This window comes from Podarcis bocagei (assembly GCF_964188305.1).
Source record: "Podarcis bocagei genome assembly, chromosome: 7".
Lineage (NCBI taxonomy): Eukaryota > Metazoa > Chordata > Lepidosauria > Squamata > Lacertidae > Podarcis > Podarcis bocagei.
This window is the reverse complement of record NC_138132.1, coordinates 82,118,583-82,143,163: the sequence shown is the minus strand read 5'-3', so window position 1 is coordinate 82,143,163 and position 24,581 is coordinate 82,118,583. Positions and strand designations below refer to the sequence as shown.

At 43.5% G+C, this 24,581-nt stretch overlaps 2 protein-coding genes across 6 annotated transcripts; one reads left to right on the top strand and one right to left on the bottom strand.

Moving 5' to 3' along the window:
• Window positions 1-5,968: 5,968 nt before the first annotated feature.
• LOC308591495 (uncharacterized protein) lies at window positions 5,969-8,096 on the top strand. The gene is made up of 8 exons (XM_081202258.1): window positions 5,969-6,108; window positions 6,163-6,277; window positions 6,544-6,678; window positions 6,850-6,975; window positions 7,145-7,303; window positions 7,411-7,514; window positions 7,632-7,736; window positions 7,992-8,096. Exons 1-8 carry the CDS (start codon window positions 6,101-6,103, stop codon window positions 8,056-8,058), a joined length of 819 nt encoding a protein of 272 aa, XP_081058384.1. The 5' UTR covers window positions 5,969-6,100; the 3' UTR covers window positions 8,059-8,096.
• A 10-nt stretch (window positions 8,097-8,106) lies between these two features.
• On the bottom strand, window positions 8,107-24,006 carry LDLRAD2 (low density lipoprotein receptor class A domain containing 2). 5 transcript variants are annotated; one of them, XM_081203156.1, is made up of 6 exons: window positions 23,687-24,006; window positions 15,258-15,387; window positions 11,331-11,804; window positions 11,071-11,220; window positions 10,078-10,215; window positions 8,107-8,350 (listed from the first exon to the last, which is right to left on the bottom strand). In XM_081203156.1, exons 2-6 carry the CDS (start codon window positions 15,379-15,381, stop codon window positions 8,127-8,129), a joined length of 1,110 nt encoding a protein of 369 aa, XP_081059282.1. In that variant the 5' UTR covers window positions 15,382-15,387; window positions 23,687-24,006; the 3' UTR covers window positions 8,107-8,126. The 5 variants fall into 5 exon arrangements, with proteins under 5 accessions (XP_081059282.1, XP_081059281.1, XP_081059280.1 ...); XM_081203155.1 differs by lacking the exon at window positions 23,687-24,006 and adding an exon at window positions 17,733-17,752; XM_081203154.1 differs by lacking the exon at window positions 23,687-24,006 and adding an exon at window positions 16,113-16,440.
• Window positions 24,007-24,581: the final 575 nt, after the last annotated feature.

The following is a 24,581-nucleotide window of genomic DNA, read 5'->3' as shown; positions in this document are numbered from 1 at the left end:
TTTGCCCAGTTCTCTAATCTGTCAAGGTCGTTTTGAAGTGTGATCCTGTCCTCTGGGGTGTCAGTCTTCTGATACCATCAGTGGAACAGGTGCCTGACTTGGTGCCTCGATATAAAACAAGAGCGGGAACATCTGTGGGTCTCCTTTGACTTGATTCCACAACTCGGGTCTTTTCCTTTTCTTACAGTGGGAAGTCAGCTAGATGAACACGGGCTTTCCTTCCCCTGTCATAAGCTGACTGCTCGCTTAAGAGGAAAGATCTCAGGCCCAGAGCAAAAGAGAAACCCCATCCACACACCAAACCTTTAAAGTGTTTTTGGGCCACTTGAATGGTCATGACTTCCCCCAAAAAATCCTAGGGGCTCTTAGCTCTTGTGGGGGGGCGTGTCTCCTAAGCTCCCTTAAAAGTACAGTTCCAAGAGCTGTTCGACAGAGGAAGGTGGTGGACTCTCCTTCCCTGGAAGATTTTAAGCAGTGGTTGGATTGCCATCTGTCAAGGATGCTGTAGCAGAGATTCCTGCATTGCAATTGGTTTATTCCACGAAACCCAAGTGGTATATGACACAAGAACTCTTGCACATCCTGAATGCTGGAAAATTTGGCCCCTGTCTGGACAGGGATAGCCTAACTACTGTTGTCTGTGCTCTGGTAACTTCAAGGTTAGGTTACTGCAATGCGTTATACGTAGGGCTGCCTCTGAAGACGGTTCGGAAAATTCAGCTGGTGCAGAATTCAGTGGCCAGGTTGCTCACCAGAGCAAGATGGTTTGAGCATATTACACCGATCCTGGTCCGACTGCACTGGCTACCAATTAGTTTCCGGGCCCAATTCAAAGTGCTGGTTTTGACCTATAAAGCCTTAAATGGCTCAGGACCGCAATACCTCACGGACCGCCTCTTTCCATATGAACCTACCCAGACCTTGAGATCATCCTCTCAGGCCCTTCTTCGTTTGCCTCCTCCTCGAGAGGTCCGGAGGGTGGCAACATGAGAACGGGGCCTTCTCTGCAGTGGCTCCCTGTCTGTGGAATGCTCTCTCCAGGGAAGTTCATCTGGTGCCTTCATTACACACCTTTAGGTGCCAGGCAAAAACTTTCCTCTTTAACCAGGCCTTTGGTTGATCTGTTTGACATCCTATACCCTTTTAAAATGAGGCTCCTTTTTTGGGTGGGGGGGGGTTATTGGGTTGTTTTTATTTTGATTATATATATTGTGGTTTTTATGTTGATCTTTTCTGTGAACCGCCCTGAGACCTCTGGGTATAGGGCGGTATAATAATAATAATAATAATAATAATAATAATAATAATAATAATAATAATAATAATAATAATAATACTTAGTGCATAGTTAAACTATGGAACTCCCTCCCACAGAAGGCAGTGGTGGCCAAGAATCTAGAAGGCTTTGAAAGAGGACCAGGCAAGTTCATGGAGGTCAGAGGCAGAGAATGCTTAAGAATTCCAGTTGCTGGTGTGATAGGAATTTTATGGTCTTAGATATATGGTAATGTTCATAACTGCACATACATAGATCAACACAGGAAAGCCAACCTGGAACCATTTTGATTCCTAAACTGAGCAAATGTTTCTCTGCATGATAAAAAATGGAAAAGCCTCCCCATTGTCTCTTCCTCACAAATCCTGTCTCAAAGATATGAATAAGGTGTGAGTCTGTGACCTGGCCCAGGAAATAAGTATTTTACCACTACAAAAGAATGGCCAGGCTCCCCAGAAATCCAATCAAGCAACTTGCCAGACAGGAGATAAACTGTGACAGGAGAAAAACAACATTTAAATTTCTGTGATGTAGGTGGGATGTATCTGAGGGGTGGTCTTAGGTTACACCCCTTCTGTGATGTATGCATGATGTTTCTGGGGGTGGTCTTGATCTAGAGAATGGGAATTTCAAAAGTCTTTATAAGGCTTTGCACACCATTTTTCTGGGTCCTCCTCCTTTCCTGTTTGTGAGGAGAGTACCCTGTTGCAACAGATCAATAAAGATCAAGCTTTACTAGCTGCTTTGCTTCTCAATATTCTCTGGTTGGCCTCTGTTATTTTCTCCTACCAATAGGGAACCTATGTAAGGACTCTATATGGGCTCTTGGATACCCCATAAGGGAAAAGGGCATATTTTTATTTACAACAGATGGCGACCACGCACGAAGGGACTTTTGGTTACCCGGATTCTGGAAGCGAGGAAGGACTGGTTATCCAGCGCGCACCAGGCAGTTTGCCAGGAGGAATAACCAGTCTTCCATCGGTCCCAGGGTCTGGAAATAACTGGAGTTTCAGCGGAGCTAACCAGAGGAAGCAATGCTTGATCAGGCCGGCCTTAAACAACCAGTCATGAGATCCCGGGATCACCAGGACAGCGCTTGCGAAGTGAGTATGAGTAGGAAAAATGGGTAGTGGGGTGGGATTCTGCAAACCACAGCAAACCTATACTTCTCAAATCCTTACTTCTTTCCTCACTTTAACTCTTGAAAAAATTGCCTTCTACTCCTTTCTGTCCTCTCGATCTCAACACCAGCCCTAGCCCTTCGGAGTATGCCCAGGCACAAGGTTGTGTGTGATTTCTTCCACTTAATTCTATATGCCAACCTATTCCTTCGGAGTTTTGCCCAGAAAGGTTGTGCAATTTCTTCTGCACTGAAAACTAACTCCCAGCGCAGCCGCACCTCTGCCATGGCGATCTTTGTTAGAAATGACCTGTGAACAGAGAACGCAAGGGCGCTGAATTCCTTTCCATCTTTCATATTCCAGAGTCTCAATCTGGCATTGCAAGTGTGCAAGCGTTCAGTAGGGACTCTGAGTTAGATTGTAAAAGGCAGGGAGGTTGCTGTGGGTTGTAGAATAGAGATTAAGTGAGGTATCCCCAGGTTTTTCCCCTCAGAGTTTTGTCCAGGTATCCCCAGGTTTTTCCCCTCGGAGATTTGTCCAGGTATCCCCAGGTTTTTCCCCTCGGAGATTTGTCCAGGTATCCCCAGGTTTTTCCCCTCGGAGTTTTGTCCAGGTATCCCCAAGTTTTCCCCCCTCGGAGTTTTGTCCAGGTTTCCGCTTTTCCGGACCCTTCAGAGTTTTGCCCAGGTCCAAACCCCTTTTAATTGAAAATGGGTGCACCTCAGTCAAAAGAAAAATAGTCCTCAGACCCCTGGCGTGAAAGAAGCCCAATTGGTGCTTACTTCCCGCCTGGACTCTGACAGTCCCCTTCAATTTGTGTTTAAGAAACGTTTTTCCTGTGTTTAAATTGTACTTGGGTAACATCCAGCAGCTGCTTATCTTAAATGTGCCATCTAAAATAAAAATGCAAGCTTGCTCAAAGTTCTAAATCTAAGGAAGCCATGTTGAAGCCTTATCAATCTTAAACAAGACAAAAATTGAGAATGAAGTGTGCAAATGTTTGTTATTTGAAAGAGGCTCTAAAAGAGAGTTTTTCTCCCAAGTGGTAAAATCCTGTATATGTGCTACTTGTGTTCTGAAAGGAGGATTACCCCACCTCCTTTCTCTAGTTTCAGTGGGGAGGGTGATTTTAAGTCTAATGGTAAATGATGTTGTGTTGTAACTTTTGAGTTTGTGAGTACACCTGTGTTCCAGTCTAAGTTAACCTAATGTTTCTGCTGCAAAAGCCTAGTTGAGCCAACTGCTCTCTCAAGCTAAAATGCAGTGTATGTATTTCATTAAGCATATGCCTATGAAAGTATGGTGTTCCTTCTAAGAAAAATATGTGAGTCCAGTTTTAACTTTGATTTGGTTGGACAGAAGAGTTATTGTAAGGCTCCTGATATCAGTCTCTATAAGACTTCCTGACCTCTTTTCTTAGAAAATGCCCCCCCCCCTTGTTTCATTCTGTCTCTTTCAGGTTTTTTCCCCCTCTTATTCTGTGCCAGGTAAATTTACTCCCGAGTAAGCTTCCTTTAAAGGAAACTGCAAAGGGGGGGGCATAGATTAGGCTTACTATTCCTCTGCAAGTTCAGGAAGTCTGTGTACATAAGTATGTGTGTGTTTCTGGTAGTACAAATCTTGCTATGAACCCTGTATTTTAGGGTTGGACTAGATGACCCCAGGGTCCCTTTCAACTCTCCCAATTTGTGGCTGTGTTGAAGGCCATGTGTCTGCAAGCACTGGAGGGTAATTCTTAAATTCTGGTGAGGTGATGTGTTGAAATTCAGCCCAGCTTTGCTCTTTGTTTTTTAAAAGGTGTGAGGTGAAGCCATGATGTTTGAAGCAGAACTGGTGATATCAGGCATTTAAGTGATTACAGTGTTTATCGTTTTGTCTATTATTTACAAAAATCAGACTTAAAGTCTACTCAAAGTTTAAGCACATACAAATGAATAATCAAGTAGAATTAGCCTTGACCATCCATCCTGTAAATAAAGGGCAGTAAAATTTGTCTGCAAATGGTAAGGCTGAAATGACTGAGAATGTTAAAAAAATCCTATGAATTCTGACTGGCCATTTTTACTCATAAATAAGAGAGCGGTTGATTGTTCCGCGAATGACCAGATAAAATGACCAATAATGATAGCCCTTTCCTGTACATAAAGGAAGCAGTCCCTTTTGCTTGGGCTGAAATTGCTAGCTTTGGTGAATACTGTACTTGAATTACTGAGTTTCTCTTTTTTGTGTTTTAAAATCTAACCCTATTTTTAAAATCTACCCCTTACCTTTCCCTTCCTTATTCTAATTGAGCCAAAAGATGCAACATTTTCAATGGTATAAAAGGTTTGCTGAGACATGAACTCTGCACATGCACAGAGGCTAGATCAGCTTACAAAAAAGAGAGAGCGAGAGAAAGGAGGGGGGAGAGAAGGTTTGGAGAGCATGAAACCTATCCAAATTTCCTTATGTAAAACTTGGAACCATTGAGGGAAATCACCCTTAACCCTTTTGCTCCAGGGGCTACGTAAGACAAAAGGGTTCGCCTCCCAATGGAATTTAAATTTTATAAGTTTTTTTTTTTTGTGTGTGTGTGTGTATATGCCTATACATTTTAGGAACAGCATTTCCTGACAGACCTCTCACATGAAATAATTTTCCCTTTTAACAGAGTGTCCTTTCTTTTCTCCCACAGCACAAATGATAATGAGGGGATGCAAACAGTGATTTAAATACTCTATAAAAAGTAATTGCATTTGTTTTTCTTTTGTCTTTCTTCCCTTAAAGCCAAACAGCAACTTTCTTTCTGTTCTGTGAAACAAGTCTGAATCCCTGCTGTATTAGTGACTTCCATCTCTTTGTGGCTTTGACACTTTAAGTTACAAATAATCTGTTTTCATTTATTTAATCAGTTTCTCCATGATGTCTATGAAGTTAATCGAAGCACAACCAAACATTGTTTGTGGAATGGTACTTGTTTACCTTTGGCCTGAGCATTTCTTACTAATTCTGTCATTTTGGCTAGTGCAAGGTACTTGCACAACTTTAAATTGCCATTCATTTTTTATTGGTATTAACTCATTTCCCAGTATTCCGCTATTAACATTACAGCTGATGTCACATCAAGAAACACTTTTATTTTCATTTGGGATGTTAGAATGCCAAAACAGATTACTTCAGGTTACTTATTGTGTGCCTTAGCATTTATTTATTTTTGGTTCCTCATAGCTCATTTTGTGTGTGTGTGTTTTACTTTGGGGACATGTTCATCACATGCTGAAAGTCAGTTTCATGAAGTTCTTTTATCAGATAGCACATGGTGAATTTTAAGTTTTTCCCCATTGTTTTCCCATTTTTTCAGTCCAGTAGTAATCTGTGCGGTTTTTGATAATATCTTTGTATTATTTAATAATAATTCTTTTCTAAATCTGATGTCTTTGTGTCAAGTCTGTTTTCATCTGACTGGTAATCTATTTTTTTTTGCTTTCTTTTTTATTTTTTAACCTTTGTATTTTTTTACAGTTGTCTTTCTATACATGTGGAGTAATTTTTATTAAGTGAAGGAAAGCAATGACCCTCCTGGTAAAACTGGTCTTGCTTTGCTTCCAGAGGGGCTAAGAAAGTTCTGCACCTCCTTCTTGGCACCACTGGAGAGCAAGGGGAGGCGGCCATCGTTGACCAACTTTTCTGCTGGGAGACTTTCAGCCAGGGGTTGTCTGCCATGGTGAGGTAAGAGGAAGAACGCGGTGACCTTCCTTACCAAGATCTGCTTCTCCATTTCAGAGCTGTCGGAAAGCGAAGCTGGTGGATCCCTCCCATGGTGGAAAGCATCATCGCTGCTCTCGAGGACCAGGATTTTGCCGGGATGCCACAAGTCGCGGCAGCTATCTACATTGAGGTGAGGGGCACTGACGCGGGAGGAAATGGGTGCAGCAAGGAGGCCCTGGCTTGGTTTCTGCCGAGTGTTGGGCTACTTTGAGCCTAAGGACTGTTGCCTGTTTTAGTGCTCCTCAGAGTAGACCCATTGGATTTGATGTACATGGCAAACTTTGGTCCATTCACTTCAGTGGTTTGCTCTGTGCAGAATTGCAAATGGTGGGTAAAAGGAGAACGTGCCTCAACCTCTCATCACTGAAGAGTTTCTTTCTCTTTGGGCCTCTTTAGCTGCTCAGCTGCCGTCTGGAGGTCTATCCCTGTAAAGATACACTGGAGCGGCTCCTCAGCTGGCTGGAACACAAACACGTGCAAGTCCGGGAGATCAGCATCAGAGGGATATCCCTGCTTCTGGACTCTGACATGGCAAGTGATGCTCAGAGGGAGGGAGGGAGGGAGGGAGGGAGGGAGGGAGGGGGGGTACAGATCTCGATTCTAATCAGGCCCAGCACTCTTTTGCTGGCACAATACTGAAGGGCCTGTGCTAAAAGGCGTGAGGCCTTTCAGGCCTTTGAAAAGATTCTCTCTTTTGTGTAGGACCCTTCGCTTCTGCCAGTCCTCCCAGAATTGATAGAGCTGGTACACCAAGCCTACCATTCCAGGGAGCTGGGAGAGGAAGACCTGAAGATGCTGGCAGAAACCTACTGCGGCCTGGCTGCCCATGTGAGTATGAGGGGAAACATGACATCACACCTGGTGGTGGAGGAATGCTTTGGAAGAGGAAGGGTGGGGTTTAGACTGGCATGCAGCGGAGATGTTCTGGCTTCAGGAGGGTGTTCCTCTGGAAAGTGATCTGATGAGAAACACAACCTCTGATATTTTCTGCCTATAGAAGGAAGCCTCCGTCCGGGCATCAGCCATCGAACATCTGGGGCTGCTTCAAAGCTGGGTGAGAGACCAAAGACTTCCCATAACATCAACAGAAGAAGAAGCCATTCACGAACTGGTTGTGGTCCTCATTCACCTCAAAGACAAGGACAAAGTGGCCAAGGTGAGGCCAAAGAGGTGGACTTATGCAGTAGGAGGGAAGGATTGTTCTCAGGAGCTTCCGAGACTATGTACTGCAATTTGTAACCCTCTTCTCTTCTTGTGTTGCAGGCCGCAAGGAGGGCTCTTTCCCATCTAGCCCCAGAAGTCAAGTGGTGGGCTCGTTCCAACAAATTTAGCCTCCACTTTGCTCCACCAGGCTGCCAAGCATATGATAAGGTCCCTCTGCTTCATTGGCAGCTTTGCCCAGGCATGTCTCTGGGAGTGCAAGGCTCTTCTGCTGCGCTCTCAAGCCTCTCTGATGCCACTGCTCCTTTGTCTTTGCCCACAGAGCAAGACCTTCAGCAAGGACATCCTTCGGAGTGCTGCCTTATCTTGCACGAAGCCGTCTGCCAACAGGCTGCCAGCAGTCTCCAGGGTGGCAGCTCTGCTTCTGGGTAAGTCAAGCAACGTTATTCCCTGGTAGGGATGGACAGAAACGTCTTGGTAACAATGGCAGGGAGGATGGACATGTCCCCAGGCCACCTGCTAGGTAGGCCTCCATCTGTGCCCAGATCTTGCTCTGAGTGCTCCGTGAGGGTGGAGGTCTCTAGACGCAGCAGAGCATACCTGTCCTCCTGCTGAGCTGCCTCTGTCTCTGCTTGCTTTGCACCAAGATGACGTCCCTTTTCTTGCCCCCTCTCTCTCTCTAGGTCATCTGGCTTTCCGGGATGCCAGTTTCATCCACAATCAAGACATGGCATCCTATGGAACATGTGAGTGAGACGTACGGAGGGCAGGGAGGGATGCTTCTGCTGAGAAAGTGACCGTGCCCCCCCCCCTCGTAGTCACACGGGTGGCTCGGTGCTTCCATGCGGGGTGACCTTGGGGGGCTGCCGGCGGGTGCAGCTGCGTGGGCAGAGGTGGCAGGCAGCGCAGACGGAATTGCAACCGGGCAGGTACCTGCAGGCGCCCATCCTCCAGATGAACCAGCCTGGATTCCAGCAGCACCAGAACACGAAGGCAGCGCCCAGGATGGCAGCCAGCGAAGCAAAAAGGGGTTTGCGTTTGTCTGCAGAAGGAGGAGAAGGAGCCTGGTGAGTTGCAGGAAAATGGAACAAATCGTGTTCCCCAGCAAACAATTGCCCCAGCTGTGCTATTTTGATACTGTTCTTCATTTCGTACCTACGGGACCGCCTCTCCTGGTATGCCCCACAGAGAAACCTACGGTCTGCAAATAATAACATCCTCAAGGTCCCAGGCCTCAGAGAGGTTAGGCTGGCCTCAACTAGAGCCAGGGCCTTCTCGGCTGCGGCTCCAATCTGGTGGAATGCTCTGTCACAAGAGACTAGGGCCCTGCAGGACCTGACATCTTTCCGCAGGGCCTGCAGGACAGAGCTGTTCCGCCAGGCCTTTGGTCAGGGCGCAGCCTGACTCCCTCCTCTGGCAACCTGCACAGAATTTTGCTTAATTGGTTGCCATCAATTTGATTTAATAAATTTTTATAATGAAATATTTTTAGATTGTGTGACTATTTGACTGTTTGATTATTTGATTGTTGTTAGCCGCCCTGAGCCCGGCTTCGGCTGGGGAGGGCGGGATATAAATAAAATTATTATTATTATTATTATTATTATTATTATTATTATTATTATTTCAAAAAACATAGACACTGCTTGACTGTGAAGAAAATCTCGGAGCAGTTTACACAAAGGGTAGAACAAGAAAATAAAAAAATTACAACAATAAAACCTACAAAAATTTAAAATACTAAGAGATTCAAATTCACTTTAACTTTATAAGCATGTGGATAGGCTTAGCTATACAAAAATGTTTTATATATGATAAATAATGAATTGAAAAGGATGTTTAAAATAACGTTTGCAAAAAAACAAAAACAAACCAGAAGCTTTTCTTTCGGGAATTATAGGGGCAGAACTACCTAAGCTGTACAGAAACTTATTCATGTATGTGACTACAGCAGTAAGAATGTTACTCGCCCCCAAATGGAAAGAAGCAGAATTCCCAGCAAAGGAAGAATGGACACAAAAACTTATGGAATATGCAAAAATGGCAAAACTTGCCGGAAGAATGAGAAATCAAGAATACAAACTTTTTAATAAAAGAATGGAAATAGTTTATTGAACATTTACAGATAAATTGTAAACAGATAAGAACGTTGGCATGGTTATTATAACCTGCAGTTTTATAACGGTATATATTTAAAGTAGATGAATAAATGGGCAAGTTAAGTTAATTTGGATATGCAGAAGATATTAAAAATAAATTCAAGGAACCTCAGAAAGAGGAGGAAGGAAGTCAAGCTTTGAAATGTTAAAATGATTGTAAAATTAGTGAAATGTAGACCTGAAAAGCATAAATATTATTTTTTAAAAATGTTTTTAGCAGATTTCCAGGCGAGACGAATGGCGGTTTGGCTGTCTTCCTGTTAGCTCCTGCTGACTTGGTGATTGATAACAGATAGTCTGACTATCACTCTGGAGATAAGGGCGATCTGGGAGTTACCCTCAAATGCTTTGAATGAGGCTGTTTTTCTGCTGTATGCACCTGGAGACTTGGATGGGGGTTAGAGTGAGTGGGCGAGCTGAAGAGTTGCCATTGTGCCAAACAACATAGAATCACCTTTTGTAGGTAAGAAAGAACTGTGGTTTTAGCTGAAAAGAGTACAGTGATAGCCACCTGCTTGGTATCAACAGGCAGGGAGTTCCCAAATGGCACACTATAAACAACCAAACAACAAACAAGGCCTCATTCCTGCCAGCAATGGTACTGCTGTACCTGTTTTGTCCCAGGTGGCAGTGCCTGGGGGCAGGAGCTGGCTTTCCTGGGGTCCTGCGCAGGTCACCTGACTTGGCAGGGCGTTAACTGCAGAAGAGGCCTCGGCATTATTCAAGGGCGGCTGGAGCGTGGGTGAGCCTGGAGTTGAAAAGGAGAAAGAGTCCAAAACAGTAGTGGCCTCTGTGCTGCCACGGAGAAACCAAAGCAGAGGGGCGTAGCCTCCTCCCTTTCCTAACAACTTAAGGGGCCGCTGCAGCCATCAGACTCAGGCATTCAGCCTCACTTTCTCACCCATTTTTTAAAGTGATCATGAGCAAGGAATGGCACTGTTATAAGAATTTTAAGGTCATAAATATATAAAATAAATGTTCATAACTGTATATAAACCACATGTCTGAAACCCCATAGAAAAAGTCCTGAACAAATTGGCCTCAAATATTTCTCTGCAAGGGCAAAATGGAAACTCTCCCCATTGTCTCTTTGCTCACAAATCCTGTCTTAAGGGCACTTTTAAGATATGAATAGGGTGTGAGCCCAGTAGTTATCATAACAAAAGAATGGCCAGGATCCCCAGGTAATCCAGTCAAGTGACCATTAACTGGCAGACATGATAAAAACAATGCACTCAGATTTCTGTTGTAGACCGCCTTTTCTGTGATGTAGGTATGATGTTTCTGGGGGTGGTCTTGGACTCCAGGGCAGGCAATTTAAAATGTCTATATAAGGGCTTGCGCGCATGGTTTGGGGTCTTCCTCCTCTCTCCTGCGTGTGGGGGAGCAACCTGTTGCAACAGTTAATAAAGATCAGGCTTACTAGCTGCTTTGCTTCTCAATATTCTCTGGTTGGCCTCTATTATTTTCTCCTACCGATAGAGAACCTGCAAAGGGACTCTATATGGGCTCTTGGGTACCCCATAAGGGAAAAGGAGCAGTTTGGTGTTTTTTTACTTATAACAGCACATACACACACCCTCTTCCTTCTACAGCCACCAACCTTTGCACCAGGCTGGGGACTGGGCAGCCTGGTCTGTACCATCCCCACAGTTATCGACACTGCTGCCATCGCAGACTAGGCTGGGAGGGATGCATTTTCCATTGTGGCAGGGAAAATACGACTCCGTGCTGCAGGCCGAAGCGTTCAAGCCTGCAAGGGGAGGGAAAGGCAGATTTTGCTGTTCTTGTTGTTTAATGTACCTATACAGTGGTAGATAGAGCGGCATTGCTCAGCTCATTTGCAGCGGCTTCCTGCCTTACCAGTTCGAACGGAGGTGAAGTCACCGACAAAGTCGACACGAGGCTGCTGGCCGCGAGTCACGAGCCTCAAGGTGAGGAAGTTGCCTGTGGAGGTGACGGGCCGGGGGATGTTCTTCCCGCACAGCGGCATCCCCAGGGGCTTCGCGGTGTGGTTTTGGCCATCGTAGAATTGCACGTAGGAGCCTGCTGTGCAAGGGTCAGGGGTCTTCCGCTCGCTTCTGGACTTGGGAAGGGCCAGAGTGGGGTGGTCGTTGCTGGCCCTGCTGGCCAGCGTGCTGGAAGGCGAGCGCACCATGCTGTACACCAGGAAGAAGCGGAACTGGAACTGGACCTTGTCTTTGGGGGTTGCCGCTTGCATGGTCAGCTGGCAGTCTGTGCTGGCCACTACAAAGTAGTAACGGCGGGAGTCTCGGTGGGATGTCAACACCATCCCATCCCCGTGCAGGGTCTGGCTGCAGAAATCGACCACGCTCACTGTTGGGCAAGAGGGAGAGGAAAAGGGAAAGTCATTGGCAAGGCACAAGGACATACATAGAAGAACCACCTTCTGGATCGGGCCAGAGCCATCCATTATATTATTATTATTATTATTATTATTATTATTATTATTATTATTATTATTGCTTTTCAGATTTATACATTTCACAAATTTTACAATCATTTTAACATTTCAAAACTTGACTTCCTTTCCCCTCTTCTTTCTGCTGTTCCTTAAATTTATTTTTAATACCTTCTGCATATCCAAATTATCTTACTTTGCCCATTTACTCATCTACTTTAAATATATACAGTGGTACCTCGGGTTAAGAACTTAATTCATTCTGGAGGTCCGTTCTTAACCTGAAACTGTTCTTAACCCGAGGTACCACTTTAGCTAATGGGGCCTCCTGCTGCCACCGCACGGTTTCTGTTCTCATCCTGAAGCAAAGTTCTTAACCCGAGGTACTATTTCTGGGTTAGCGGAGTCTGTAACCTGAAGCGTCTGTAACCCGAGGTACCACTGTACTCTTATAAAACTGCAAGTCATTACAATAATCCTGCCAATGTTCTTATCTGTTTACAATTTATCTGTAAATATTCAATAAACTATTGCCATTCTTTTATAAAAGGTTTGTTGTCTTGATTTCTTATTCTCCCGGTAAGTTCCACCATTTCTGCGTATTCCACAAGTTTTTGTATCCATTCTTCCTTTGCTGGGACTTCTGCTTCTTTCCATTTTGGGGCGAGTTACATTCTTCCTGCCGTAGTAGCATACATGAATAAGTTTCTGTACAGCTTAGGTAGTTCTGTCACTATAATTGAGTGAGAGTTCAGCCTAATGTTCCTGTCACAGCTGTTTGAAAATGGATGACTTCACCAAGCATTTATCAGCGTGCTAAATGAGCACACTATCACACGTGCTTAAATTATTTGCTTTACTAATTGCAACACCCAGCATATTACCATGGGCTCATCGGTGGCCCAGAGATGGCCGAAGGAAGCCTGTTTAACCCGAATAACACCCAGAGGATGGTTGCCTTGCTACTGTCGAGTGCAACAGAGGACAGGGTTGTTTTGTGGCAATTTAAAGTTGGTAAAGAGATTTATGGTAGTGGAAACCTTTGTGGCCTAAAGACCCCTTCTCCTTTAGTCCACATAAGTTTATGCCACTATAAATCTCTTGGTCTTTAAAATGCCACAAGACTCTATTGTGTTGCCTAATGTCAACTGCTGTCTCAATTACCCGGCACTCGTTTATTTCACTCCTTTTCACCATTACCCAGAAGCAACAAAACGGCCAGCACATTAAACCCAGGAATTCTGGCCCTCTAGTTCTTCCCATCAGCCTCATAATTTCCATACATCCTAGTGTGAAGAATGAGAGGCTGTACTCAAGAGGTCCCCACCCCCACCCCCGCCCACTACCAGCTTCTGGGAAATTTCACTTGGGCATTTTGTCACTGGCTCATTCCAACTTGCCAGAAGTGAGGGAGAACAGCCTCTGGAGACAGGTTTCCAAACACTTCTGAACCACACAGTGTTCAAGGTAGCTGTTATGTTGGCGTATAATTATGGAGGGGCGGGTTATTATTTAGCTGTTTTAATTATTTATATGTGTTTTTTCCTTGTATTTTATTCTGTGAACCGCCTGAGATCTTACGAAGAAGGACGGTATATAAACTAAATAAGTAAGTAAGTAAAGAAAACAAATAAACTTTGCAGCTTAATTGTTAGAAATGGTCATTCTGGAACCACAGCTTGACTGGGCGATAGCTGCTTTTCAGCATCGTGATATATCACCAGGCAAACACTGTGATATATGATATATCATGATGCCTGAAATAAGGATGGCAGCAATGTCTAGGCCATGTACATACGCAATAGACAATCTTTATAGAATTCCTTCAAACCATAACAAGTACAAAATGAAATCTTTAGTCTCAAAGTCTCTGAAAATCTTTAAATGAAGCGAGGTACCAAACTGTGTACGATGAAAGACAAGCTGTGAAGCTTTGTGTATTTATTCAGCAAATATGATGTCCAACACTGAACAGTGAGTCCGGATATTGACTACTGTTTTGTGGAATTCTTTGTCAGCGTGGTGGGAGGATATAGAATTGCTTCATAAACCCATCTTATTTAAAATGAATGTATGTAAATGAAAATATCAAATGCTGTGGAACAGTGCTCATGTAATAATGTAGTCATAAGGATGGAGCTATGTAGAGGCATTGCCTGGCTTCACAGTTTTTCCTGCATCGTATAGCATAGCGCGCACACAAATCATGATTCATGATATATTGCCAGGTCAAAAATTATGAAATCGTTATCACAATATGGACTTCAAACCAGCTTTGGACAATATATCACCCAGCCCTACTCTCAGCTCATGATTATTATCTCTCCTGGGGCAGTAAACACAGCACTCTGTGGCAACCTTGTTGTGCTACAGCCACAATCCAAGCCATATTGACTCCATGAAAACCAGCAACATGGAAAAAAGAGGCAGGCAAGGCCAGTTAAGATACCTGGATGCTACACTAGGTCTTTTGACTCCAGCTCCCATCACCAACCCAGTCCCCGTCTGGTAGAGATTTAGGGGCCAAGCCAAGATGTCAATCCAAAATCGCCTGGGAAGGAAATTGAGGAACCGGCTAAAGCAGAGCTTTCCAAACTCGGTGTCGCGACAGGTTACTGTGCTGGCTGCAGTGTCTTGTGCAAATGCTTCTCTTGGGACTGGAAAGGGGTTAGTTTAACCTCTGGTTCGTTAGTAAAACTGAATTACTGTGTTGCAAAATGATGCATGTCTACAAAGTGTGTCACCAGCATGAAAAGTTTGGAAAGCTCCTTTAAAACAAACAAACAAAAAAACAGAATCCTTTTTCCTGGGGATAACTCAGATGGAAATTCCCAGGTGTCAAAAAAGGCTATTTCTGTATGCCATTACTGTGGCTCATGTTTCGTTAGCCCAAAAATGGAAAAGGTCCCAACTAAAGAAGAATGGCAACTTAAACTGATGGAATACGCGCAGATTGCGGATCTAACATATAAGAGAACAATAAGTACATACATTTAGAGAAGATTGGAAAGATGTTTATTGAATATATGGAGGAAAATTGTGTACACTTGAAAACATGGGCAGCATTCAGATAAATTCAACAGTGTAAATAAGTTTTGATAGATGTAATAGATGTAGATTGATAGATTGATAGATGTAATAATGGACTACTGAATGGTTTAGTTTATATAAAAATGCAGGGATTTACGTTGTGCAAAATGAACCATGGGAAGAGAGGAAGGGAAGTCATTGATAGTTTAAGGTTGTTTAAGTGAATATTCTAAAATGTAAAACAGAAATTTAATAAAAATTGTGACTGTTGAATTGCAAAAGAAAAATGTAAAAGAAAGGAAAAGTTTGGAAAGTTCTGAGCTAAAGTTTCAGCCTACCTGTCTGCATGGTGGAGACTGCAGGGACAGCAGCGTTCAGGAGAAGCAGCCATTTCCCCCACGCCTGCAAGCCTCCTCGATGGGCTGGTTTGCTCATCTTGGTCTCTTTCGGGAGCCCCTGCATGCCAGGCTATAGCAGAGGAAAAGGCAGGAGTGTGTGAAATGGCAACAGCTGTGAGAAGCAGGGTTTAAATGGACCACCCCAGCCCCTGGTGACCAAATCAAGCCGGGGATTGCTTTTGCGTGATCTGACAAGGGAACAAAAGGAGAGGCTGGCAAGCTTATTGCAAAAGAGTCCCATCCTGGTATAAGTGTGTGGTTTTTCTAAACGGGCAGCTTAACTTTTGCCCTCCTTCATGCCGGCTTTTGCAGACGCTGTCTGCACATCGCTCAGTTGCCATGGGAATGACGGGAGATGGATGGAGCAATGCAAACATCCTGTCTCGGGCAATCTAACCGAACGCCTCGGGAATCTTGAACTGGGTCCTGGCATCGCCATGTGCCAGCTCGCACCTGCTTTCTGGACAATCCCACGCCTGAGGCTGGCAGTTTTGAAACGAATGCAAGATGGGTCTAAGCAAAGCCAGCCAAATGGGAAACAAGAGCGCTGACAGACACTGCTGGGCCGTTGGCTGAGGGTGGTGCCAATCCTTCAGGCTCACATCGGCACCATGCCTTTACAACGCAGCTTCCTGTTTTCCTATCCATATCTCTTGCAGCTAAAACCACAACTCTAGTCCGTGAAAGCTCAAGCCACAATGCATTTAATGGTCTTTGAAGGTGCACACAAGGTTCTGTGTTGCTTTGGGAAGAACATGTTGCTGCAGCTGCCAATGGAGACATATTCCAACTGACCTAGCAGTTAGATGGTGTGATTTTGTTTCCACCTGTTCCCTCTTGCTCTCCTTTTCTTTTCATTGCTTTCTCTTCCACAAAACCATTTTTCTTTCCTCTCTATTTCCCCCTTCTTCCTCCACCACTTCCAGTGACTTTCCTTGAGTAGGTTTCTCTCTCGTGTGATAGGAATTTTATGGTCTTAGACATATGGTAATGTTCATAAGTGTGCCAACCAAGCACGTACATAGATCAGCACAGGAAGACCGACCTGGAACCATTTTGATTCCCAAACTGTCCCAAACTGACCAAATGTTTTCTCTGCAAGGTCAAAGGAAAATGCAAAAGCCTCCCCGTTGCCTTTTCCTTCACAAATCCTGTCTTAAGGGCACATTTAAGATATGAATAAGGTGTGAGCCTGTGACATGGCCCAGGAACTAAGTATTTATCACTACAATCTAGCACTAAAAGGGTTTTAGAATTAATTCAAGAATTTGGTCAAGTAGCAGGATTTAAACTGAACAAGTTAAAAACTAAGGTTTTAGAGAAAAATTTAACACCGATTGAAAGAGAGAGGTTTCAGATTGAGACAGGTCTGACTGTGGTTAAGAAAGTGAAATACTTGGGGATTGTCATAAGAGAATCAGGGTCAGAGAGGGGAATAAAGGTAAAATGATCCTAATGATAACTGTCCCAAACTGACCAAATGTTTTCTCTGCAAGGTCAAAGGAAAATGCAAAAGCCTCCCCGTTGCCTTTTCCTTCACAAATCCTGTCTTAAGGGCACATTTAAGATATGAATAAGGTGTGAGCCTGTGACATGGCCCAGGAACTAAGTATTTATCACTACAATTTATCACTATCCTAGGCCCTTCACGGCCTAGGACCCGGCCTGGTGCAACGCTCTGCCTCATGGGACCAGGGCCCTGCAGGATTTTTTTCCACAGGGCCTGGCTTTTAGTTTGGAGCCAATTTGATTCCCTCCCTCTTTCTTTTATCTTTTCCTTCTCCTCCTGCAATGAGGCTACTTTTTAAAATTTTAATGTTTCAATATTTTAATGTTGTATTTTAATTTTGTTCTTAAGTTGTAATTATTCAACTTGTTTCTATTATTGCTTGTAAGCTGCTCTAAGCCCGGCCTTGGCTGGGGAAGGCGGGGTATAAATAAAAATTATTATTATTATTGTTATATGAGAGATAGCTTTGGAAGGATTTGTAAGTGAAAAGAACTATTGGGAAAGGTTTTTCCTTCAAGAGCCGAGTAAATATCTGGGGTCATTAAGAGGGTCAAGATGGCTTCAGGATTGCTCTGTGAACTCAAAGAAAGTGTGTCTTTTTTCCAGGGAATATTTTATAACTACAAAAGAATGATCAAGTAACCTGCTAGACAGGAGATAAACAAGGACAAGAGAAAAACAACATTTAAATTTCTGTGATGTAGGTGGGATGTATCTGAGGGGTGATCTTAGGTTACACCCCTTCTGTGATGTATGCATAATGTTTCTGGGGGTGGTCTTGATCTAGAGGATGGGAATTTCAAAAGTCTTTATAAGGCCTTGCAGGCCATTGTTCTGGGTCCTCTTCCTCTCCTGCGTGTGAGGGGAGTACCCTGTTGCAACAGATCAATAAAGATCAAGCTTACTAGCTGCTTTGCTTCTCAATATTCTCTGGTTGGCCTCTGTTATTTTCTCCTACCAATAGGGAACCTATGTAAGGACTCTATATGGGCTCTTGGATACCCCATAAGGGGAAAGGGCATATTTTTATTTACAACATTGTCCTCCATTAGTTGAATTGGTTTCTCTCTCACTAGACCATAGTCTTTCATTAGTTGATCAAACCACTTTAATTATCTTCTGGCTCCTCAGAATCTAGCACTAAAAGGGTTTTAGAATTAATTCAAGAATTTGGTCAAGTAGCAGGATTTAAACTGAACAAGTTAAAAACTAAGGTTTTAGAGAAAAATTTAACACCGATTGAAAGAGAGAGGTTTCAGATTGAGACAGGTCTGACTGTGGTTAAGAAAGTGAAATACTTGGGGATTGTCATAAGAGAATCAGGGTCAGAGAGGGGAATAAAGGTAAAATGATCCTAATGATAACTGTCCCAAACTGACCAAATGTTTTCTCTGCAAGGTCAAAGGAAAATGCAAAAGCCTCCCCGTTGCCTTTTCCTTCACAAATCCTGTCTTAAGGGCACATTTAAGATATGAATAAGGTGTGAGCCTGTGACATGGCCCAGGAACTAAGTATTTATCACTACAATTTATCACTATCCTAGGCCCTTCACGGCCTAGGACCCGGCCTGGTGCAACGCTCTGCCTCATGGGACCAGGGCCCTGCAGGATTTTTTTCCACAGGGCCTGGCTTTTAGTTTGGAGCCAATTTGATTCCCTCCCTCTTTCTTTTATCTTTTCCTTCTCCTCCTGCAATGAGGCTACTTTTTAAAATTTTAATGTTTCAATATTTTAATGTTGTATTTTAATTTTGTTCTTAAGTTGTAATTATTCAACTTGTTTCTATTATTGCTTGTAAGCTGCTCTAAGCCCGGCCTTGGCTGGGGAAGGCGGGGTATAAATAAAAATTATTATTATTATTGTTATATGAGAGATAGCTTTGGAAGGATTTGTAAGTGAAAAGAACTATTGGGAAAGGTTTTTCCTTCAAGAGCCGAGTAAATATCTGGGGTCATTAAGAGGGTCAAGATGGCTTCAGGATTGCTCTGTGAACTCAAAGAAAGTGTGTCTTTTTTCCAGGGAATATTTTATAATTTTTGAATGGTGAAGGATTGTTTTTCTCTAGGGTGTGTCATAAGAGAATCAGGAATTGTCATAAGAGAGACAGTTCACCTCAAGGTTGACTGAGGTTTTGAGGGAAACTCCTCATGTCTCCTCAATGGGGGGCGGGGGGGCATGTTGGACATCCAGACAACCACCAATTTGCTATGCCATATACATAACAACACTTATTTATTTTGATTTTTTTCTTCTTCTCCCTCCCTCCTTCCCTTCCCTGCCTTTTTCCCTGACTGAACTCAAGGCTTACTGTTAATAACTGCCTCAACTGACATAACTGCCTCTGGCAAAGGTGTATGACATCACAGAATTCAAGCTTACAATGCTATAGCCTTTGTGAGCATTAACCATTTCTTTTCTTTTCTTTTCTATTTTCTCCTCTACTTTTCCTTTCTTTTCTCTTTTCTTCCCTCCCACTTCCCATTGTTCATCAAAAGATCTCAGGGCGGTTTACTTTGTATTTTGGATGCTTTCATCCCACAAACCCCTTCTCAGACAAAATGCTATGTACAATCATTATTATCTTTAAACATTTTCAGTCCCATTTTGTTTTGAAGAGAGTTGAAACTTTCTTTTGCCTGAGGTTGCGTTAGACTATCTGCTATCATTTCCTTTGCAGAACAATATGACAAGTTTACAAGTTCTTCCCATATAACTTCATGTATGAAATGAGATTTCATTTTGGATATGCTTTGTTCTTGCACAAAATTTATCACTTTGAGTCAGCTCTAGACAGCTCTGGTTGTTGTGATAGGAATTTTATGGTCTTAGATATATAGTAATGTTCATAACTGCACATACATAGATCAGCACAGGGAAGCCAACCTGGAACCATTTTGATTCCTAAACTGACCAAATCCTTTCTCTGCAAGGTTAAAAATGGAAAAGCCTCCCCATTGTCTCTTCCTTCACAAATCCTGTCTTAATCTGTGTTTGAATAAGGTGTGAGCCTGTGACCTGGCCCAGGAAATAAGTATTTTACCACTACAAAAGAATGATCAAGTAACCTGCTAGACAGGAGATAAACAAGGACAAGAGAAAAACAACATTTAAATTTCTGTGATGTAGGTGGGATGTATCTGAGGGGTGATCTTAGGTTACACCCCTTCTGTGATGTATGCATAATGTTTCTGGGGGTGGTCTTGATCTAGAGAATGGGAGTTTCAAAAGTCTTTATAAGGCCTTGCAGGCCATTGTTCTGGGTCCTCTTCCTCTCCTGCGTGTGAGGGGAGTACCCTGTTGCAACAGATCAATAAAGATCAAGCTTACTAGCTGCTTTGCTTCTCAATATTCTCTGGTTGGCCTCTGTTATTTTCTCCTACCAATAGGGAACCTATGTAAGGACTCTATATGGGCTCTTGGATACCCCATAAGGGAAAAGGGCATATTTTTATTTACAACATTGTCCTCCATTAGTTGAATTGGTTTCTCTCTCACTAGACCACAGTCTTTCATTAGTTGATCAAACCACTTTAATTCTCTTCTGGCTCCTCAGAATCTAGCACTAAAAGGGTTTTAGAATTAATTCAAGAATTTGGTCAAGTAGCAGGATTTAAACTGAACAAGTTAAAAACTAAGGTTTTAGAGAAAAATTTAACACCGATTGAAAGAGAGAGGTTTCAGATTGAGACAGGTCTGACTGTGGTTAAGAAAGTGAAATACTTGAGGATTGTCATAAGAGAATCAGGGTCAGAGAGGGGAATAAAGGTAAAATGATCCTAATGATATCATCCTACCCCAAAGTCCCACAATAATAATAAACTGCCTTAAAATCAAAAGGTATAAGAATCAAGGCAGTCCCTTTGTTCAGGGTCTCTGACTCCGTGTCATTGCGTGAGCGGGGACCCTGTTGCAACAGTTTTTTGTGTTATTTTTTTCTGTTCTTTCAATAAAGATCAGGCTTTGCTTTTTCCAATCCTGGTGTGGTCTCTGTCTCTTCCCGACCGGTACAGAGCCTTCACTTGCGCTCCTTCCGGGGCCCTGGTCCTTCTCCTGAGGAGGGGGGCCCTTGGGGAGGCAATTACCGGTAAATATTTATTTCAGGTGCATGTCTGCTATGTGTGCACCTTCAGATCTGTGTAACACTCATGCCAACTTTGGTTGCCCAGTGCCTGCAAGCCCCCTGCTGTGACATCATAGAATGCTTGCAGTTGTTGTTTTTTTTAAACCACACCAGCAACTGCTCATCAGGAGCAAAACTGAGCAGCTTCTGTGAGTGAAGTAAAGAGCTGTTTCTCAGAAGGGGAAACCCTGGGAGAGACTAGGGTTCAAATCCCTCCTTACTCAGCTGTGCAGCTCACTGGGTGACCTGGGGCCAGGTTGTGGGGATTAAATGAGAAGGCGAGAACTATGCATGTCATCTTGAGCTCCTTGGAGAAAAAGATGGGATATCAATGCAGACGCCCTCAGAAGGTTTTTTATACACAAGAGGTTGGGTGGCCATTTGCAAGGGATTCTTTAATTGAATTCCTGTTTTGCAGGAGATGGGACTAGATGCACCTTGGGGTTCTTTCCAAATCTACAATTCTATGATTTTGTTTAAGGGTCATTTTATTGATTAGATTGGAAACCCCTTCGGGACTACTCTGAGATGCCAAGTTGGATATAAGCGCCATAAATGACAAAAGAGAGAGACATGGCAGCCTGTGAATGACCCCAGGCAGCTGGCAGAAGGCACATATCTCCAATAACCAGACTGTCTTATGTGAGGATATCCACCCCAGCCTCCCTACGCCTCTGCAAGGAGAAGCCTTTTGCGGGGGCAACCGGGGGGGGGGGGTCCCTTGCAAAAATCAGAAGTATTAATCACTTTTGCTTAGCTGAATATGTTAATCCCATATGGAGTCCTTAAGTAGGTCCGCTATCGGAAGCAGAAAATAACCGAGGCCAACCAGAGAATATTGAGAAGCAAAGCAGCTAGTGAGCCTGATCTTTATTAACTGTTCCAACAGGTTGCTCACAGCCACACACAGAAGGCAGGAGAGACCCAGAAGAAAGGTGTGCAAACTCTTATATGGACTTTTGAAATTTCCACCCTGTACCTCAACCCCCCCCCCAATAAATCATACATACATCACAGCAGAAGGGACGGTCTACAACAAAATCTTGTCTGGCAGGAAACCTGTTGATGGGTTTACCTGGAGAGCCTGGCTATTCTTTTGTGATGACAAATACTTATGGTAATTCCTCACAGGCTCACCCTATTCATATCCAAATGTGCCCTTAAGGCAGGATTTGTGAGCACAGAGACAATATCTGAGGTCACTGAAGTAGATAGGTAGCCGTGTTGGTCTGCCATAGACAAAATAAAAAAATTCCTTCCAGTAGCACCTTAAAGACCAACTAAGTTAGTTCTTGGTATGAGCTTTCGTGTGCATGCACACTTCTTCAGATACACTGAAACAGAAGTTGCCAGATCCTTCTATATAGTGAGAAGGTGGGGAGGGGTGTTACTCAGAAGGGTGGTGGGAATGGGAGATAGGCAGATAGCTGAGAGAGCCTGTTGACGACTCTTAACGACTGTAATAGGTCTTACAGGAAAAGGCAAGGGGTGAGAAGGTGAGAAATGGTTTAGTCATGTATAGTGAGATAAGAATCCAATGTCTTTTTTCAGCCCAGGTCTTTCCATGGTTTTAAGTTTGGTAATGAGTTGTAATTCAGCAGCTTCTCTTTCCAGTCTATTTCTGAAATTCCTTTGTAGTAAAACAGCTACTTTGAGATCTTGTATAGAATGTCCTGGGAGATTGAAGTGTTCTCCTACTGGTTTCTCTGTTTTGTGATTCTTGATGTCAGATTTATGTCCGTTTATTCTTTGGCGTAAGGTTTGGCCTGTTTGTCCAATATAGAGAGCTGAAGGACACTGTTGGCATTTGATGGCATACACAATGTTAGACGATGAGCAATTAAATAGTCCCGAGATGGTATGTGTGATGTTTGTTGGGGCCAGTAATGGTGTTGTCCGGGTGTATGTGGCAGCAAAGTTGGCATCTGGGTTTATTGCAGGCTCTGGTGCCAGTGTCTGTGTTAAGTCTGGTTGTAGTATTATTGTGGGTTAGGAGTTTTTTAAGATTGGGTGGCTGTCTGTAGGCAATGAAAGGTCTTCCTCCCAGAGCTTGAGAAAGAGAAATGTCATTGTCCAGGAGAGGTTGTAGATCTCTGATGATGTGTTGTACTGTTTTAACTTGGGAGCTGTATGTGATGACTAGAGGTGTTCTGTTATTTTCTTTTTTGGGTCTGTCTTGCAGCAAGTTCTCTCTGGGTATCAGTCTGGCTCTGTTGATCTGTTGTCTAACTTCATCTGCTGGGTATTTTAGTTCTGAGAAGGTTTGCTGTAGATCTCTTAGGTGAGAGTCTCTGTCTGTAGAATTGGAACAGATGCGGCTGTAACGTAGTGCCTGGCTATATACAATGGACTGTTTGGTATGTTTGGGATGGTAGCTAGAGGCATGTAGATATGTTTGTCGGTCAGTTGGTTTGCGGTATAAGGTGGTGTCTATGCGCCCATCCTGTATTTCACTGAAAGAGTGAAAATGGCTTTAGGACTGTTTTCCTATACTGCTTCAGACATTTTGTGTGTTTGTGCGCACGCATGTGCCTGCGTCTGGTACATTTATGAACATTTATTTTATATCTTAGACCTTATAATCCTCACAACACTTTGATAAAATACATATTTTGTTATGTGCAAATGGCTTTAGATGCCTATTAGGTCCATAAATTACCATCTAGCATATATTCAACACCGAAAACAGCGACAATTCGTTGTTGATAAAGGACAGCTGGACATATAAGGGCCCCATTACCTTCAGTAGGTTAGGGCCTCATCAAACCTAAATCTGGCCCTGGATGTGGAATAAGAAAGAAGAGTCAGTGAAGAAGAAATGAGGCCAAGAGAAAAGACAGATGGAAAAATACCACCATCTGAGGCAGGCAACTCCCTTGTTTTTCAAGCCAAACAAGAAAATGACTGAAGGGGGGGAAAATATGAGTGAAAATACTGAGAATAGGAAAAGGAGAAGGCAGGAGAAAAAGGAGATAAGAAAATGTGGCAAGCAGGTATTGTAAACAAAAATTGCCCTCTTCCCTTATGGGGTATCCAAGAGCCCATATAGAGTCCTTACATAGGTTCTGTTACGGAGGGGGGGGGGCATGTCTTCTTCACTACAATATATTTGCTCAATTTCTCTAGGACTCCATCACCCCTCCCCTGTCCTCCATAATCTCTCAAGTAATCCTGTCAAAATCACTCTGCCAAACCTTTCCTCCGGGCAGACTATGTGTACATGAACCATTGTCTTCTCAGGATGTGCTTATCTGCGCATATCTCCAGCTCTGCATATTCCCCCCTCCCTCCTCCATCCAGCACTCTGCATATTCCCCCCTCCCTCCTCCATCCAGCTCTCTGCATATTCCCCCCTCCCTCCTCCATCCAGCACTCTGCATATTCCCCCCTCCCTCCTCCATATGTTAATCTGTGTAACCCAACCTCTTAATGTATTCATGATGTAACTGGGATGTATTTTGCACTGTATTCTGGGATATGGAGGGAAATTTCAAAAGTTCATGTCACCCCTTTCTCGCTGTTCAATCTCGCCTTGAACCTGTTGCGCAATAAACTTGGATCTTCTGCAGTTTGCTCCTGCGTCCGGCTGAGCTCATTTTCTTCCGCAGGGACCCACGGACTTAGTCCGATGAGCT

Coding starts and splice junctions, on each gene's coding strand:
- LOC308591495 (XM_081202258.1), top strand. Junction 6,976..7,144: donor ACTGCGGCCTGGCTGCCCAT/GTGAGTATGAGG, acceptor TTCTGCCTATAG/AAGGAAGCCTCCGTCCGGGC. Junction 7,515..7,631: donor CCAGGCTGCCAAGCATATGA/TAAGGTCCCTCT, acceptor TTTGCCCACAGA/GCAAGACCTTCAGCAAGGAC.
- LDLRAD2 (XM_081203153.1), bottom strand. CDS start 11,991: ATGATTGTAAAATTTGTGAAATGTATAAATCTGAAAAGCAATAATAAT. Junction 10,216..11,070: donor GTCCCCAGCCTGGTGCAAAG/GTTGGTGGCTGT, acceptor TTTCAACTCCAG/GCTCACCCACGCTCCAGCCG. Junction 8,351..10,077: donor TGCCACCTGGGACAAAACAG/GTACAGCAGTAC, acceptor CTCCTTCTGCAG/ACAAACGCAAACCCCTTTTT.